The sequence below is a fragment of the Ranitomeya variabilis genome, chromosome 2 (assembly GCF_051348905.1).
Source record: "Ranitomeya variabilis isolate aRanVar5 chromosome 2, aRanVar5.hap1, whole genome shotgun sequence".
Lineage (NCBI taxonomy): Eukaryota > Metazoa > Chordata > Amphibia > Anura > Dendrobatidae > Ranitomeya > Ranitomeya variabilis.
The window spans coordinates 706240198-706254913 of record NC_135233.1 but is presented as its reverse complement, the minus strand read 5'-3'; the positions used below and the strand labels follow the sequence as shown (position 1 = coordinate 706254913).

Sequence of the window (14716 nt, the reverse complement as noted above, 5' to 3'; positions counted from 1 at the left end):
ACTACATTACAGTGTATATTTACACTAAATATGGCTAGAACCCCCACCATCCTTCAGAATATACCCATAGATACAGTATATTATGAAGGATGATGGGGATTGTTAGCTAAAAGGATCTCGGACTTGTGAGTACCGTAGTTGCAACATTAAATAGTGTGCAGAGACATGTGATTGGTGGAGGCAGGTCAGCAACAGTTCCCTCCACCAATCACTATCCATCCCTGCAGAGGAAGAGGAGAATCGCTCTTCCCTCCCTCCTCAGCTTTAGGCCTCTCACACATCCGTGTCTCCGCTACGTGAGGTGACAGTTTTCACACATACCAGAGACACTGACACACGTAGACCCATTCAAATGAATGGGTCTGTGCACGTCAGTGTGTTTCCACGGACCGTGTGTCCGTTTTTTACTGTCAGCACAGGTGGCACAATCCAGCACTCGTAGAGCACACATGGATGTCATCCATGTGACATGCATCGGCGCTACAGTAAGTACTGTTCCCCTGTGCCGGGTGCTGAATACGGCTCTCATCATTCTCCCGGCATCATTCACCAACGGTGACATAATCGAGGCTGGGCCGAGAGCTCCATCTGCACCTGCGCCGCATCTGAGGCCATTGTCTTGGAGACATCGCGTAGAGGCAAGCGCTGATGGAGATCTCGGCTTTTCTCCATCTGTGCCTGTGCCGACTGAGAAGCCGGACCCCAGAAGAAGAATGGCAGCCGCCAACGCAGGGCCACCACTCACCGCCGTACCACCACCGCTCGCCGCCATACCACCACCGCAGAACCGCCGCATCACCACCAGCTCCGGGCCCGCAGCATTGGTAAGGACAGTGTTCAGCTTATAAGACGCACCCCCATTTTCCACCTAATTTTTGGGATCATAAAAGTGCATCTTATAATCCGAAAAATACGGTATTTTGTGTGACATATCTCTCGGATTTAAGGGCATAGAAATTAAAATACCGTATATACGAGTATAAGCTGACCCGAGTATAAGCCGAGACCCCTAATTTTGCCACAAAAAACTGGGAAAACTTAATGACTCGAGTATAAGCCTAGGGTGGAAAATGCAGCAGCTACCGGTAAATGTCAAAAATAAAAATAGATACCAATAAAAGTAAAATTAATTGAGACATCAGTAGGTTACGTCTTTTTGAATATTCAAATTGAATCAGGAGCCCCATATAATGCTCCATACAGTTCATGATGGGCCCTATAAGATGCTCCATATTAAAATATGCCCCATATAATGCTGCACAAATGCTGATTATGGCCCCATAAGATGCTCCATACAGACATTTGCCCCATATAATGCTGCACAAATGCTGATTATGGCCCCATAAGATGCTCCATAGACACATTTGTCCCATATAATGCTGCACAAATGCTGATTATGGCCCCATAAGATGCTCCATACAGACATTTGCCCCATATAATGCTCCACAAATGCTGATTATGGCCCCATAAGATGCTCCATAGACACATTTGCCCCATATGCTGTGATCAAAAAAAAAAAACACATACTCACCTCTCGTCGCTCAGGCCCCCGGCACTTGCTATAGTCACCTTTCCCTGTTCCACCGCTGTACGCACTGAAGTTCAGGCAGAGGGTGGCGCACACACTAATCAAGTCACCGCGCCCTCTGACCTGAGCATCACTGCAGAGGACGCGGAAGACTGAGCCTGGCGGTGGAACGCGGACAGGTGAATATCACGCAATGCCCCCGTTATACTCACCTGCTCCTGGCACAGTCCCTGGTTCTCCGGCAGCTTCTTCCTGTGTTGAGCGGTCACATGGTATCGCTCATTACAGTAATGAATATGGACCCGACTCCACTCCCCCTCCCCTGCCGACCCCTGGGAATGACTCGAGTATAAGCCGAGCGGGCCAATTTCAGCCTAAAAAAAAAAAATGGGCTGAAATTCTCGGCTTATACTCGAGTATATATACGGTACATGTCTATATAGACGGCTTGAAGGTTGATCTCACTAACAAATTCCCATTTAACCCCTTAGTGACAGAGCCAATATTGTACTTAATGACCAAGCCAATTTTTACAATTCTGACCACTGTCACTTTATGAGGTTACAGCACTGGAACGATTCAATGTATCCCACTGATTCTGAGACTGTTTTTTTGGGACATATCGTACTTCATGTTAGTGGTAAAAGTTCTTCGATTTAACTTGCGTTTATTTATGAAAAAAATGGAAATTTGTCAAAAATTTTGCAATTTTCAACCTTTTAATTTTTGTGCCCTTAAATCGGAGAGTTAAGTCACACAATAGTTAATAAATAACATTTCCCACATGTCAACTTTACGTCAGCAAAATTTTGGAAACATATATATTTTTTAGGACGTTATAAAACGTTAAAAAGTTGACCAGCAATTTTTCATTTTTCCAACAAAATTTACAAAACCATTTATTTTACGGACCACCTCACATTGGAAGGGAGTTTGAAGGAAATCATTATAACAGAAAATACCCAGAAGTGACAACGTTCTAAAAATTGCACTCCTCAAGGTGCACAAAACCACATTCAAGAAGTTTTTTAACCCTTCAGGTGCTTCACAAGAACTAAAGCAATGTGGAAGGAAAAAATGTATATTTTACTTTTTTTTTATTAAAAAAATTACTTTGGAACCATTTTTTTAATTTTCATAAGGATATCATGAGAAAATGGACCAAAAAATTGTTGTGCAATTTCTCCTGAGTACGCCGATACCCCGTATGTTGGGAAAAGCCACTGTTTGGGCGCATGGCAGGGTTTAGAAGGGAGGGAGCATCGTTTGACATTTCAATGCAAAATTGGCTGGAATCAATGGTGGCGCCATGTCGCATTTGGAGACCTCCTGACGCATCTAAACAGTGGAAAAAAAACCCCCCCCCCAATTATAACTCCAACCCTAGCTTTAGCCCAACCCACAGGGAAGAATGGAAATATATATTTTTTTAATTTTAGTATTTTTACCTAACTAAGGGGGTGATAAAGGGGGGTTTAAGATGTCCAATTTTTTTGCATTTGGATTACTGTGATAGGGCCCGACATTTTCTTCCTGGAAGAAGACGCTGGCGGCCAGGGGGACTTCACGGAGGGAGATCAAAGGTACGGGGGGGGGGGGGGGGGGGGGGGGGGGGGGGGGGGGGAGAAATCGGGGGACCCCATTTCTCTCTCCTCTGATGTGCGATCACACCAGAGGAGAGAGAAACTAAATGGGAAATCTGACTTTTTTGCGGTCGCCGTTATTCCGTTAATAACGGTGATCGCAACATTGGGGTCAGTAAAAAGCAACCAGAATCATGTTCTCTGAGGTCTCAGCTACCCCCGGTAGCCTAGACCCTGGAGAAATTCCAACTCTGGGGGGCGCTATACAATTATTTCTCAGCGCCATTAAAAATCGTCGCAGAGGCATAAGTACCCTTAATTGCCGCCGTTAAAAGGTGTATTGGCGGTCGTAAAGGGGTTAATAATCATCCCCCAAAATCACACATCATGGGCTTAGGTAAACTGGAAAGAGTGGAGTCCAAAATATCATTAGTTTAGATGCAATAACTCACCAAGATAGTATCAGACATGAGGGGCTTAGATACAGGGGCTCGGCATGACATAAGTTGAACCAGTGACACAGCACAGTATCCGCTATCATGAGATGATACTTGGGTGCAGCAAGACTGTATCAAACATGATGGGCTTAGATGCCCAGACTCGGCAGTACAATTTCTACACATCGGCCCAAATATATGTAGGCTTAATATAACCGTATTAAACATGATAGTAATATATGACAGATAATGCTACTTATCCATCATATACATCTGACTTCTGAGATTAGATACAAGCTCATCTGGGTAATAAATGGCCCTGAATAGTTACAGAAACCTTGACACTACTGCTGATTAGAGGTTCAGAGGTCTTCCTGCAGAAGTCTGCAGCACACAAGCATGGTATCTGGGGGAATGTCCTTTATTACACGGCAGGCTGAGCTACAAGATGGATGCTGTTATAAGCCACTTTTGTCATAACAGCGATTGGATTTACTGTTACAAGTTGTGGCGAGTAAATGGTCACACCGCATTCCTGTATATCAGGGAGGTCAAACTCAAATACACAGAGAGAAAATTAAAAAGTTGGACAAAGTTGTGGGCCAACCTTGATATTTATTAAAACAACTAGATGGTAGTCCGATTCTAACATATCGGGTATTCTAGAATATGTAGGTAGTATATAGCACAGGCTACGTACTATATTGCACAGTGACGTAGTATATAACACAACCGACGTAGTATATAGCAGAGCTACGTAGTATATAACACAGTCATGTAGTGTATTGCACAGCTACGTAGTGTATTGCACAGGCACGCAGTATATTGGTCAGCCACGTAGTATATAGCAGAGCCACGTAGTATATAACATAGCCACGTAGTATATTGTAGAGCCACGTAGTATATTGCACAGGCACATAGTATACTGCACAGTCACGTAGTATATAACAGTCACTTAGTGTATTGCACAGCTATGTAGTATATTGGTCAGCGACGTAGTATATAGCAGAGCCACATAGTATATTGTAGAGGCACGTAGTATATTGCATAGCTACGTAGTATATTGCACAGCCACGTAGTATATTGCACAGCCATGTAGTATATTGCACAGCCACGTAGTATATTGCACAGCCACGTAGTATATTGCACAGCCACGTAGTATATTGCACAGCCACGTAGTATATTGCAGTCGACGTAGTATATAACAGAACTGACACAGCCACATAGTATATTGCACAGCTACGTAGTATATAACACAGAGCACGTAGTATATTGCACAGCCACGTAGTACATTGCATAGTCACGTCGTATATTGCCCAGCTACATAGTATATAGCACAGAGATGTAGTATATAACAGAGCCCACGCAGTATGTAACACAGCCCACGTAGTATATAGCAAATGTGGGCACTATATGCGTGGTTAAAAAAGACTTAAAATAAAAAATAAACATATACTCACCTTCCGAAGGCCCCTTGAAGTCCTTGCGCCTGTGTGCGGTGCACGCGGCAGCTTCCGGTCCCAGGGTTGGTATGAACGCAGGACCTGTGATGACGTCGCGGTCACATGACCGTGACGTCATGGCAGGTCCTTCTCGCATAGCATCCTTGGCACCGGAACCTGCGGCTTGCACTGACGAGGACAGCGCGCGACGTCGGAAGGTGAGAATAACCTTTTTTTTATTATTATTATTATTATTAATAATAGCATCGCGAGGAGCGGGAAAGGACTGAGCTGCATCCGGGGGCCGACAGAAGGTGAGTATATAATGATTTTTTATTTTTTTTTTTTATTATTTTTAACATTAGATCTTTTTACTACTGATGCTGCATAGGCAGCATCAATAGTAAAAAGTTGGTCACACAGAGTTAATAGCAGCGTTAACGGAGTGCGTTACACCGCGGCATAACGCGGTCCGTTAACGCTGCCATTAACCCTGTGTGAGTGCTGACTGGAGGAAGTATGGAGCGGGCACTGACTGAGGGGAGGAAGGAGCGGCCATTTTGCCGCCGGACTGTGCCCGTCGCTGATTGGTCATGGCTGTTTTGCCGCGACCAGTCAGCGACTTGGGATTTCCGTGACAGACAGACGTAAGTGACCCTTAGACAATTATACAGTAGATATCTACAATTAAGGACATATTTCCTTATCAACAAATATAAGCATGTCATATGTTGTGAAGGGGGTAAAGGAGTTGTTTGGTCTAAAATGACCAGACTAGAGTGACTGCAGACTTGTGAATTCTCACAGAGCATGTACTTAGCACTGTGAAGATTATCCTGTGTCCGCAGCGGGAACAGCGGTCACGAGACCACAGTTATGCAAACTCCTGGCTAGAACCTGACCAGACTGTTTATGGCCTTATGCAATATACTAATATTGAGCATGCCAAAAACAGTGTAGTCAGGTTCTGGCCAGAAGTTTGCATATAGCATACTTGCGGTCACGTGACCACTGTTCCCGGCGCTGACAGTGGTGAATCCTCACAGCGAGCAGTATGCGCTGGGAGGATTCACAAGTCTGCAGTGACATGCAGCGAGAGCAGACTTGTCATTTTAAACTGGACAACTCCTGTATTGAATATCTAGATGACTATGGCACTGCAGTGTAGCTGAAATGGTGCCTCCCTGGTACGACAACAGGGAAAAGCCATTACTCCTTCAGGTGCACACTATTTGCTGCAGGGGTGGGTGACCTCACAGGGAAGAGCACTAGATTCAGGCACTTTATGCAGGACCTCAGTGTGCTTTACTACAGAACGTGTATATGGAAGAGAGAAGGAGGGGGGAGGGGTGATGCTGGGTATATTTTTCTGGGGCCTTTTAAGATGGCAAATTTGGGATCTTGAAGAAAACAAGTACAGCTTAAGCTCACTAGCAAATCGAAAGAACCGACATCAAAAGCCTCAAAGATGTAGCAAAGGAATTATCAAGCAGTACGGAATAAAAATGTAAGAAAACCTACAGTTCTGCTCTCCTGGGCTGAAGATTGCAGTACGTGTGCAAAATCCCTGCTGTGTTTGTGAACAGCACAAGAGCAAGTACAATTCTTCCGCCCCTTCCTCCCAGAAGATGCAAGTTGCTGTCACCTGGGGATTTACTATGCACAAAAGAAAGGTCTTATCTATCCTTACACAAAAGCATCTCTTGTTTGGTCACATGCTGCGACTCTTCTTCTCCGACTGGCCAGTGCAGATGGCGGTCTGAAGAAGTGCCGGCAAGTAACATTACATTCACTGTGCACAAGCCACTTGCTTGTCTCTGATACAGCTCCTTCAGACTGCAGAACAGGGGTGAGAGGGCTGCCTTCCTCACAGTGCAAATGTTATTAGCTTGCAGGCCTATACTGGTACAAGTGGATATTCTGTACATTTTTCGTCCAAGAAAAACATTCCACGCATGTCTTATTCTTGCTATGATTCAATTTGCTGTGTGATTACTTCTTTTTTTGGTGGGGATATGAGGGTAGAAAATTAAAAGCATAAAAAAAATATATATCAGTTTTGTGCCTATTGTTTGTGTGCCATTCCCTTAAACAATATATTGACTTCTAAGTGCCGTATTTCAGCACCGCACAACTTGTGCATGAACGAACAACTGAAATTGGACTGTAGGTTGCTCTGCAAGACTGCTGTGCCCAATGGGGCCTAAAAAATGTATTTTTCTATGTTAATTTATAAAATGTAGATGAAGTATTGTGCTTACCAGTGTCTAGAAATCCCATGGAAGTTCCCACAATAGACATAACTCCGGTAAGAAATATGGCCTTCTTACACCAAGGCAAGATAAAAAGTCCTGTACAAGTAGCCAACATTGATAATCCTTGAAATAAGATACAGAAAAATAAAATAACTTCACTACATTCTAATGACAGGTAAAAATTTAATCTAACAAACAACTATGCTGGTCACAAAAAGATGAACTCTGTGAAAAGGGCAGCATATATTTTCCAAAATAAAATTTTAGCATAAACGTCTGTGACCTCTAGCATCAAAGTTTAGAAACGAGTATTATAATTTCCCTAGATAGGACCTTTGCTCAATAGGAGACTGGTCTTTAAAGGATATTCTCATTTCATATATTTATGGCATATCTCAAAAGGTAGGATCTGTATTTATCAGACATTTATGGCATATCATGTGTGTATGCCATAAATGTACAAGTTAGGGTTAACATCAGTGTACAGTATAGAGGTAGATTTTACATAGTCAAACTTACCATCATGTGTAAATTTTACATTTTAGTAAACCTACCTAGAAGGAGATGCTGATTTATGCGGTCAAAAAGGACACCTCCCAAAACAGAGCCACCAAGATATCCTAAGGACCGCCCTACGAAAATGTAGGAAATGTTTCCAACAGTGCTTCCTACATTTGCTGCCAGATCAGGGAATGTTGGACCTAAAACCGAAATGGCCATTCCCTAAAAAAAAAAAAAAAACACAAAGAAAACAAACAATTTATTCAAAAAGTCCTAATAGCCGTATAGATAATAAAATGAAAGAATATGAATAAACAATCACTAGTTGACTTTGTGCACAGCCATAATACAGCTCTATGCCGTACGGTGAAATACATACAGTGGCTTACAAATGTATTCACCCCCTTAGCATTTTTAGTGTTTTGCTACCTCAACCTGGAATGTTAGTTTTGTAGTGTTTGCATCAGTTCATGTAATCAACATGCCTACAACTGTGAAAATTTGGTTTTCTTTTCATTGTGAAGCAAACAACAAATTGGACAAAATAACTGAAAACTTCAGTGTCCATAACTATTCACCCCCTATAGTAAGTACATTGTAGAGCCTCCTTTTGAAGCAATTACAGCTCCAAGTCTCTGTGGATAAGCCTCCATAAGCTTTCCACATCTTGCCACTGGGATTCTTGCCCATTCGTAGAGGCAAAACTGCTCCAGTTTCTTCAAGTTAGATGGTTCCCTCTGGAGAACAGCAATCTTCAAGTCGTGCCACAGATTCTCAATTGGATTAAGGTCTGGGCTTTGATTAGGCCACACCAAAACATGTACAAGTTTCCCCTTCAACCACACGAGTGTTACTTTATCTGTATGCTTTAGATCATTGTCTTGTTGGAAGGTGAACCTCTGTCCTAGTCTCAAGTTACTGACAGACCCAAACAGGTTTTGCTAAAGAATATCCATATATTTCACACCATCTATCTTCTCCTCAACTAGGACCATTTCCCCTGTCCCTGCTGCCGAAAGATATCCCCAAAGCATAATGCTGCCACCACCTATGTTGCACTGAGGGGATTGTGTTCTTGGGGTGATGAGAAGTATTGGTTTGGGGGTCAAACATAGCGTTTATACCTTGGTGGCCAAAAAGTTAAATTTTGGTCTCATCGAACCACAGCACCTTCTTCCTTACATTTGGGGAGTCCCTCACGTCTTTTGGTAAACCCAAAATGAGCCTTACAATTTGTGTATGCAAGGGGCTTTTTTCTGCGCACTCTTCCATAAAGGCCACCTCTAAGGAGCATATGGCTTATTGTGGTCGTATGGATGGATACTCCAGTTTGTGCTTGGAAATTCTGCTTCTCCTTTACGGCTATCTTTAGTCTCTGTGCTGCCTCTGATTAATGCCCTCCTTGCCCGGGCTGAGCGTTTTGGTGGGCGGCCCTCTCTTGGCAGGTTTGTTGTGATACCATGTTCTTTCCATCCATTTCATTCCACAGATTCTCATTTGGATTAAGGTCTGGGCTTTGACTTAAGCCACTACAAAACATTCACATGTTTCCCATTAAACCACTTGAGTGTTACTTTAGCAGTATGCTTTAGGTCATTGTCTTGTTGGAAGGTGAATCTCTGTCCCAGTCTCAAATCACTGATAAACTGAAAACAGGTTTTGATCAAGAATATCCCTGTATTTCGCACCATCCATCTTCCTATCGACTTGGACCATTTTGCCTGTTACTGCTGCTGAAAAACATCCCCACAGCACGATACTGCCACCATATTTCACTTTGGGGATAGTGTTCTTGCGGGGATGAGCTGTGTTGGTTTGACCCCAGATGTAGGGTTTACCTTGGTGGCCAAAAAGTAAAGTTTTGCTCTCATCTGATCACAGTACCTTCCTCCATACAATTAGGGTATCTCCCCCATGTCTTTTGACAAACTCAAAATGAGTCTTACAATTTTTTTGTGTAAGTAAAGGCTTTTTTCTAACCACTTTTCTGTAAAGGCCACCACTATTTAGTGTACGACTTATTGTGGTCGTATGGACAGATACTCCAGTCTCTGCTTAAGAACTCTACAGCTCCTTCAGTCCCTTTGGTCTCTGTGCTGCCTCTCGGATTAATGCCCTCCTTGACCAAGCTGGGAGTTTTGGAGGGCGGCCCTCTCTTGGCAGGTTCTTTCAATTTGATGATAATGAACTTGATGGTGCCCTGGGGGATCACCAGAGATTGGCAACTTTTTTTTTTTTTTAATAACCCAACCCTGACTTGAACTTCTCAACAGCTTTGCCCCTGACTTGTTTGGAGATCTTCTTGGTGTTCATAGTGTTTGGCTAGTGGTGCAGCTTGCTTAATGGTATTGTGGCCTTTCAGAAGAGGGGTGTACATACTGACAGACCATGTGACACTTCGGAAGTTCACCTGTGTGCAATCTTTCACCAAGCATGTGACTAATGAAGGTAATTGCTTGCACCAGAAATTTTTAGGGGTTTCAAAGCAAAAGGGTTGAATGCATATGCACATGCCAATTTTTCGTTATTTGATCCCATGGATTTAATTTATGCCTGTATTTTTCTCATTTCGCTTTGCCGACTTAAGACTATTTAGTGCTGATGCATCACACACAAATCAGATTACAAAAATATTTAAAACACAGGTTGTAACTTAATAAAATAGGCAAAAAGTCAAGGGGGTGAATACTTTTGCAAGCAACTGTACAGCTAACAGGGATCTTCCCTGCGTGTTCAAAGAAGCCTTTCCTAGTGAAAACAAGTTTACAGGTTAGGTGATAACTTGCCTATCGTAGGATCTGACTGTTGGGAAGAGCACAGTTTGGTAGATTGGAGATTTTTTTTTTTTTTAAATACCTGGCGGGGAACTTCTCTCCATTCCATTATAAAATCATGCGTTAGGTCAGGTATCCAAATTGACTATTAACCCCTTAATGACCGCCAATATGTCTTTTAACTGACCTGAGATATAAGAGAATGGCATCCCCGTACAGGTGACAATCCAGCAGCTGTCAGCTGTACACTATAGCTGACAACTTGCTGCATCAGCCACGATCAGTGTTTGCACCGTCCATATCTGTTTAACCCTAGATGCTGCTGTCAATAGAGACTACATCATTATAAATGGTTAACAAGAGTGTGGGGGCTTCCTCTTTATCCCAATTGGTGCCCTCAGATCATGGTTGTGTGGTCCTGATGTTTGCCATGGCAATAAATGAACAAATAGCGACCTTAGAGTCTGACGGCTGTTATAACTTGTTTAGAAGTTAGCTGCATTTAGGTGGTAAAAATACACATTTTCATTTCTGTCATGCCACCTTGCATTAATTCCTGAAAATCACCTGAAGGGTTCATAAACTACCTGGCTGCAGTTTTCAATATGTCAGGGGGTGCTGTTTTTAAAATGGTATCACTTTTGGGGGTTTCCAAATATATGGGACCCCCACAGTCACTTCTAACATGGATAGGCCCCTACAAAAAAAAAATGTTGTAAATTTCCTTTAAAAAATGAAAAACTACTGCTACATTTTTAAACCTCAACAAAATAAAAGAACATTTTACAAATGGTGCTGATGTAAAGCAGACATGTGGGAAATGTTATTTTTTAATGTTTTGCTGTGGTATGACTATCTAGATTAAAGGGATACTCATTCAAAGTTTGAAAATTGCTAATTTTTTAACATTTTTCTCAAAGTTCTGATATTTTTTATAAATAAACACAAAACATATCGACTTAAATTTACCATTATCGTAAAGTATAACGTGTCACGAAAAAACAATCTCAAAAATCACTGGGATATGTTGAAGTGTTCCAGAATTATTACCACATAAAGTGACACTGGTCAGATTTCAAAAATTTGGCTCCGTCACTAAGGGGTTAAGCCAGGGATACACAAAGACTTTTCTTAATAACAGATTTAAAGTGTATCTGTACTTTCATCAAGATCAGAAATAAAAGAACAGACTTCTGGTATTTAATCAAACCTGTGGTTAAACAAGGGATATTGCCACTCATATGGTATCTGTTATGGTAGGTTTCCATGGTCAGGAATCAGCAGCACTTTGGAGGCAGCACATGTCCGCTCCGTCCAAAGCGCTGCCGGCTTTTGAACGCAGGTGATTGCACATGTGTTCACTGAACCATGCGGAATCACAGCGCCCAATACATTGGACGGGAAATTTAAATTGACATGCTGCGGTCTAGAAAGATGTGCCACATGTCCGTCTCCGCAGGGAAGCTGGAGGGGTCATTCTATATCAACTGATCCAAATATGAATTTTTTTTTTAATTGATATCTTTAGATTTTTTTTATTTATTATTTTTTATGAAGTACAACTTTAGTTAATTACAAATAAAAAGTTTTGAATTTTTTTTTCTTCATCAGTTAATTTTTTACAGACTTCTAAAGTTTTGAAAAAGCCCGAATTTTGGCCTGGTATGGCTTTACATTTTTTATCATATCTCGGGCTAGAATTAAGATAAAGAGGTGGGAGAGGCATCATTTTTCTCAGAACAGTACCGGCTTTCATTTGATATGTCACAAGACTATGTTTCTTTATATTTTGTTTTCAAGAAATCAAATTCAAAATTTTGATGCGCAATTGTAAAAAAAAAGTATGTTTTAAAATTGTGAAAAAATCCAAGTGTGTTACTTGTGTTCTTGTTTAGATTTGTACAGGGATTCAACTTGGACCTACCAATTTTTCTTTTTTTTTTAAATCCTTGAATCATTTGATTTTATGTTTGTGTGAGTTTCTTCCTTTTTTCTTTTTAAATGACAACTTATTGAATTCAACATTTATATGCAACAATAAAGAAACACAAAAACAAATGTCAAAAAGTGCCAGAATAAATAAATCTTAATCATCATAACACAACTTGCTCAGCATTTTCAACCTGAATGCATTGAACAAACCAAAAGAAAAAAGGTGATCATATCCTCAAGTCTCATCCTAATTATATATTAAAAACAAGATTAAAAGCACCAATATTTTTACCATCTATTTATACATGTAACAAATTTTTTCTATTATATCACTAAACATGTCATTTATGAAGTGTTTAAGAAGAATAGTACAGTGGTTAAATCCTCGTTCTATAAAATATGAACTACCGGTAATCAAACAATTAAGGGTATGTGCACAAGTTGCGGATTTTGCTGCGAATCCGCAGCGTTTCTGCAGCTGCGGATCCGCAGCGTTTCTGCAGCTGCGGGTCTACAGCAGTTTCCCATGAGTTTACAGTTCAATATAAACCTATGTGAAACCGAAAACGCTGTGCACATGCTGCAGAAAAAAAAACGTGCGGGAACGCAGCGGTTTACAATCCGAAGCATGTCACTCCTTTGTGCGGAATCGCGGCGATTCTGCACACATAGGAATGCATTGATCCGCTTACTTCCCGCATGGGGCTATGCCCACCATGCAGGAAGTAAGCGGATCATGTGCAGATGGTACCCGGGGTGGAGGAGAGGAGACTCTCCTCCAGGCCCTGGGAACCATGACCGTGACGTCACGAAGGTCCTTCTCGCATAGCATCTTTGGAACCGGACCGCCGCGTGCAGCGCCGAGGAGATCGGGACGTCGGAGGGTGAGTATAACCATTTTTTTAATTATTTTTAACATTACTATTGATGCTGCATATGCAGCATCAATAGTAAAACAAGTGCAGTAGTAAGCCCGCAGCGGAAACCGCAAGACAAACCGCGATAAATCTTCAGGGATAACCGCAGCGGTTTTGCCCTGCAGATTTATCAAATCCGCTGCGGGAGAACCCGCAGAGGACCCTTCCTACGTGTGCACATAGCCTAATAGTAGGTTTTTAAATGGGGCTTTTATCATCAATGTGTCCCTTCTAGTGGGTGAAATGTGATCTAGTCCATAAGCGTTTACAAGCTATGGCCATTTCCTTTTGTGTCAGAGTATGTACAGCCTGTCATGGTGTTCGGCTCCACCTGAGTTAATATCAGATTTTTGTTAACTTTTAAAATGTCTGGTTTTCTTAGATACACAAAAAATAGCTCTGGACCAGAAGGATGCAGAAAAGTCAATTCTACTTCTTCATTTTCACAATCTTTGGAGAGTACAGTAGCCAACATCAGCGCCAATCATATTCATAGGTCACTTCATGGACTTCACTGTCTTTGCTGAATGAAAAAACCCTTGTTTTTATTTCTGTTTCACTCCATGTGATGACAGTCCGGTATTGCTGAGTCCCTGTGACGGGTTTTGCTTCCTGTAACCGATGTTTTCAAACTCTCCTTCCTCTTCGTAGTCCTGGTTTGTACAATACATGAACTGGATGTTAAGAATATTTTCTCATTCCATTTGAAAACTTGCATGGGTGTTAAGATTTGGTCTGAATATGGCCTCTGGAGGCTCGAGCTGCTGGCCTGTCATCTGCTTTGCATTCACTGTCTACCCTTGACAAAGCTTTCTCCTCTGTCCTCTCCTGCTTCTAAGCTGTAACAGAATAAAATAATACAGTAATATCTAAAAATCATGGATTATTTGGTAAATATAGACCCCACGCTTTTAGACCACAGGCTGAACAGATCTGAATTCAAGATTTTCAAATGGACACTGAAATAATTTTATTTTTTGAAAAATGATCCCATCACGATCCCAACCTGTGTTTTGGTACAGATGTGCCTAAGAGCATAGCAGGCACATGTGCAGCTTTTGAAATTTTTAAATAAAACTTTTTCGGAAATGCGTTTTAAAATGTTGCGCTTGCGTTAGCATGGGTACAATATTAACAAAGATACTCTTGTGACATACAGTACAGACCAAAAGTTTGGACACACCTTCTCATTTATTATTATTATTTATTGTTATAGCGCCATTTATTCCATGGCGCTTTACATGTGAGGAGGGGTATACATAATATAAACAAGTACAATAATCTTAAACAATACAAGTCATAACTGGTACAGGAGGAGAGAGGACCCTGCCCGCGAAGGCTCACAAT

At 41.6% G+C, this 14716-nt stretch overlaps 1 protein-coding gene across 1 annotated transcript in view; it reads right to left on the bottom strand.

The window, feature by feature from the left end:
- The window catches only part of SLC60A2 (solute carrier family 60 member 2), an 86294-nt gene that overhangs the window by 13145 nt on the left and 58433 nt on the right, over window positions 1-14716 (bottom strand). The window contains exons 2-3 of the mRNA XM_077289472.1: window positions 7800-7968; window positions 7252-7368 (exon numbers count right to left, since the gene is read on the bottom strand). Coding sequence (XP_077145587.1) covers window positions 7252-7368; window positions 7800-7968 — 286 coding nt within the window. The remainder of the gene's footprint in view (window positions 1-7251; window positions 7369-7799; window positions 7969-14716) is intronic.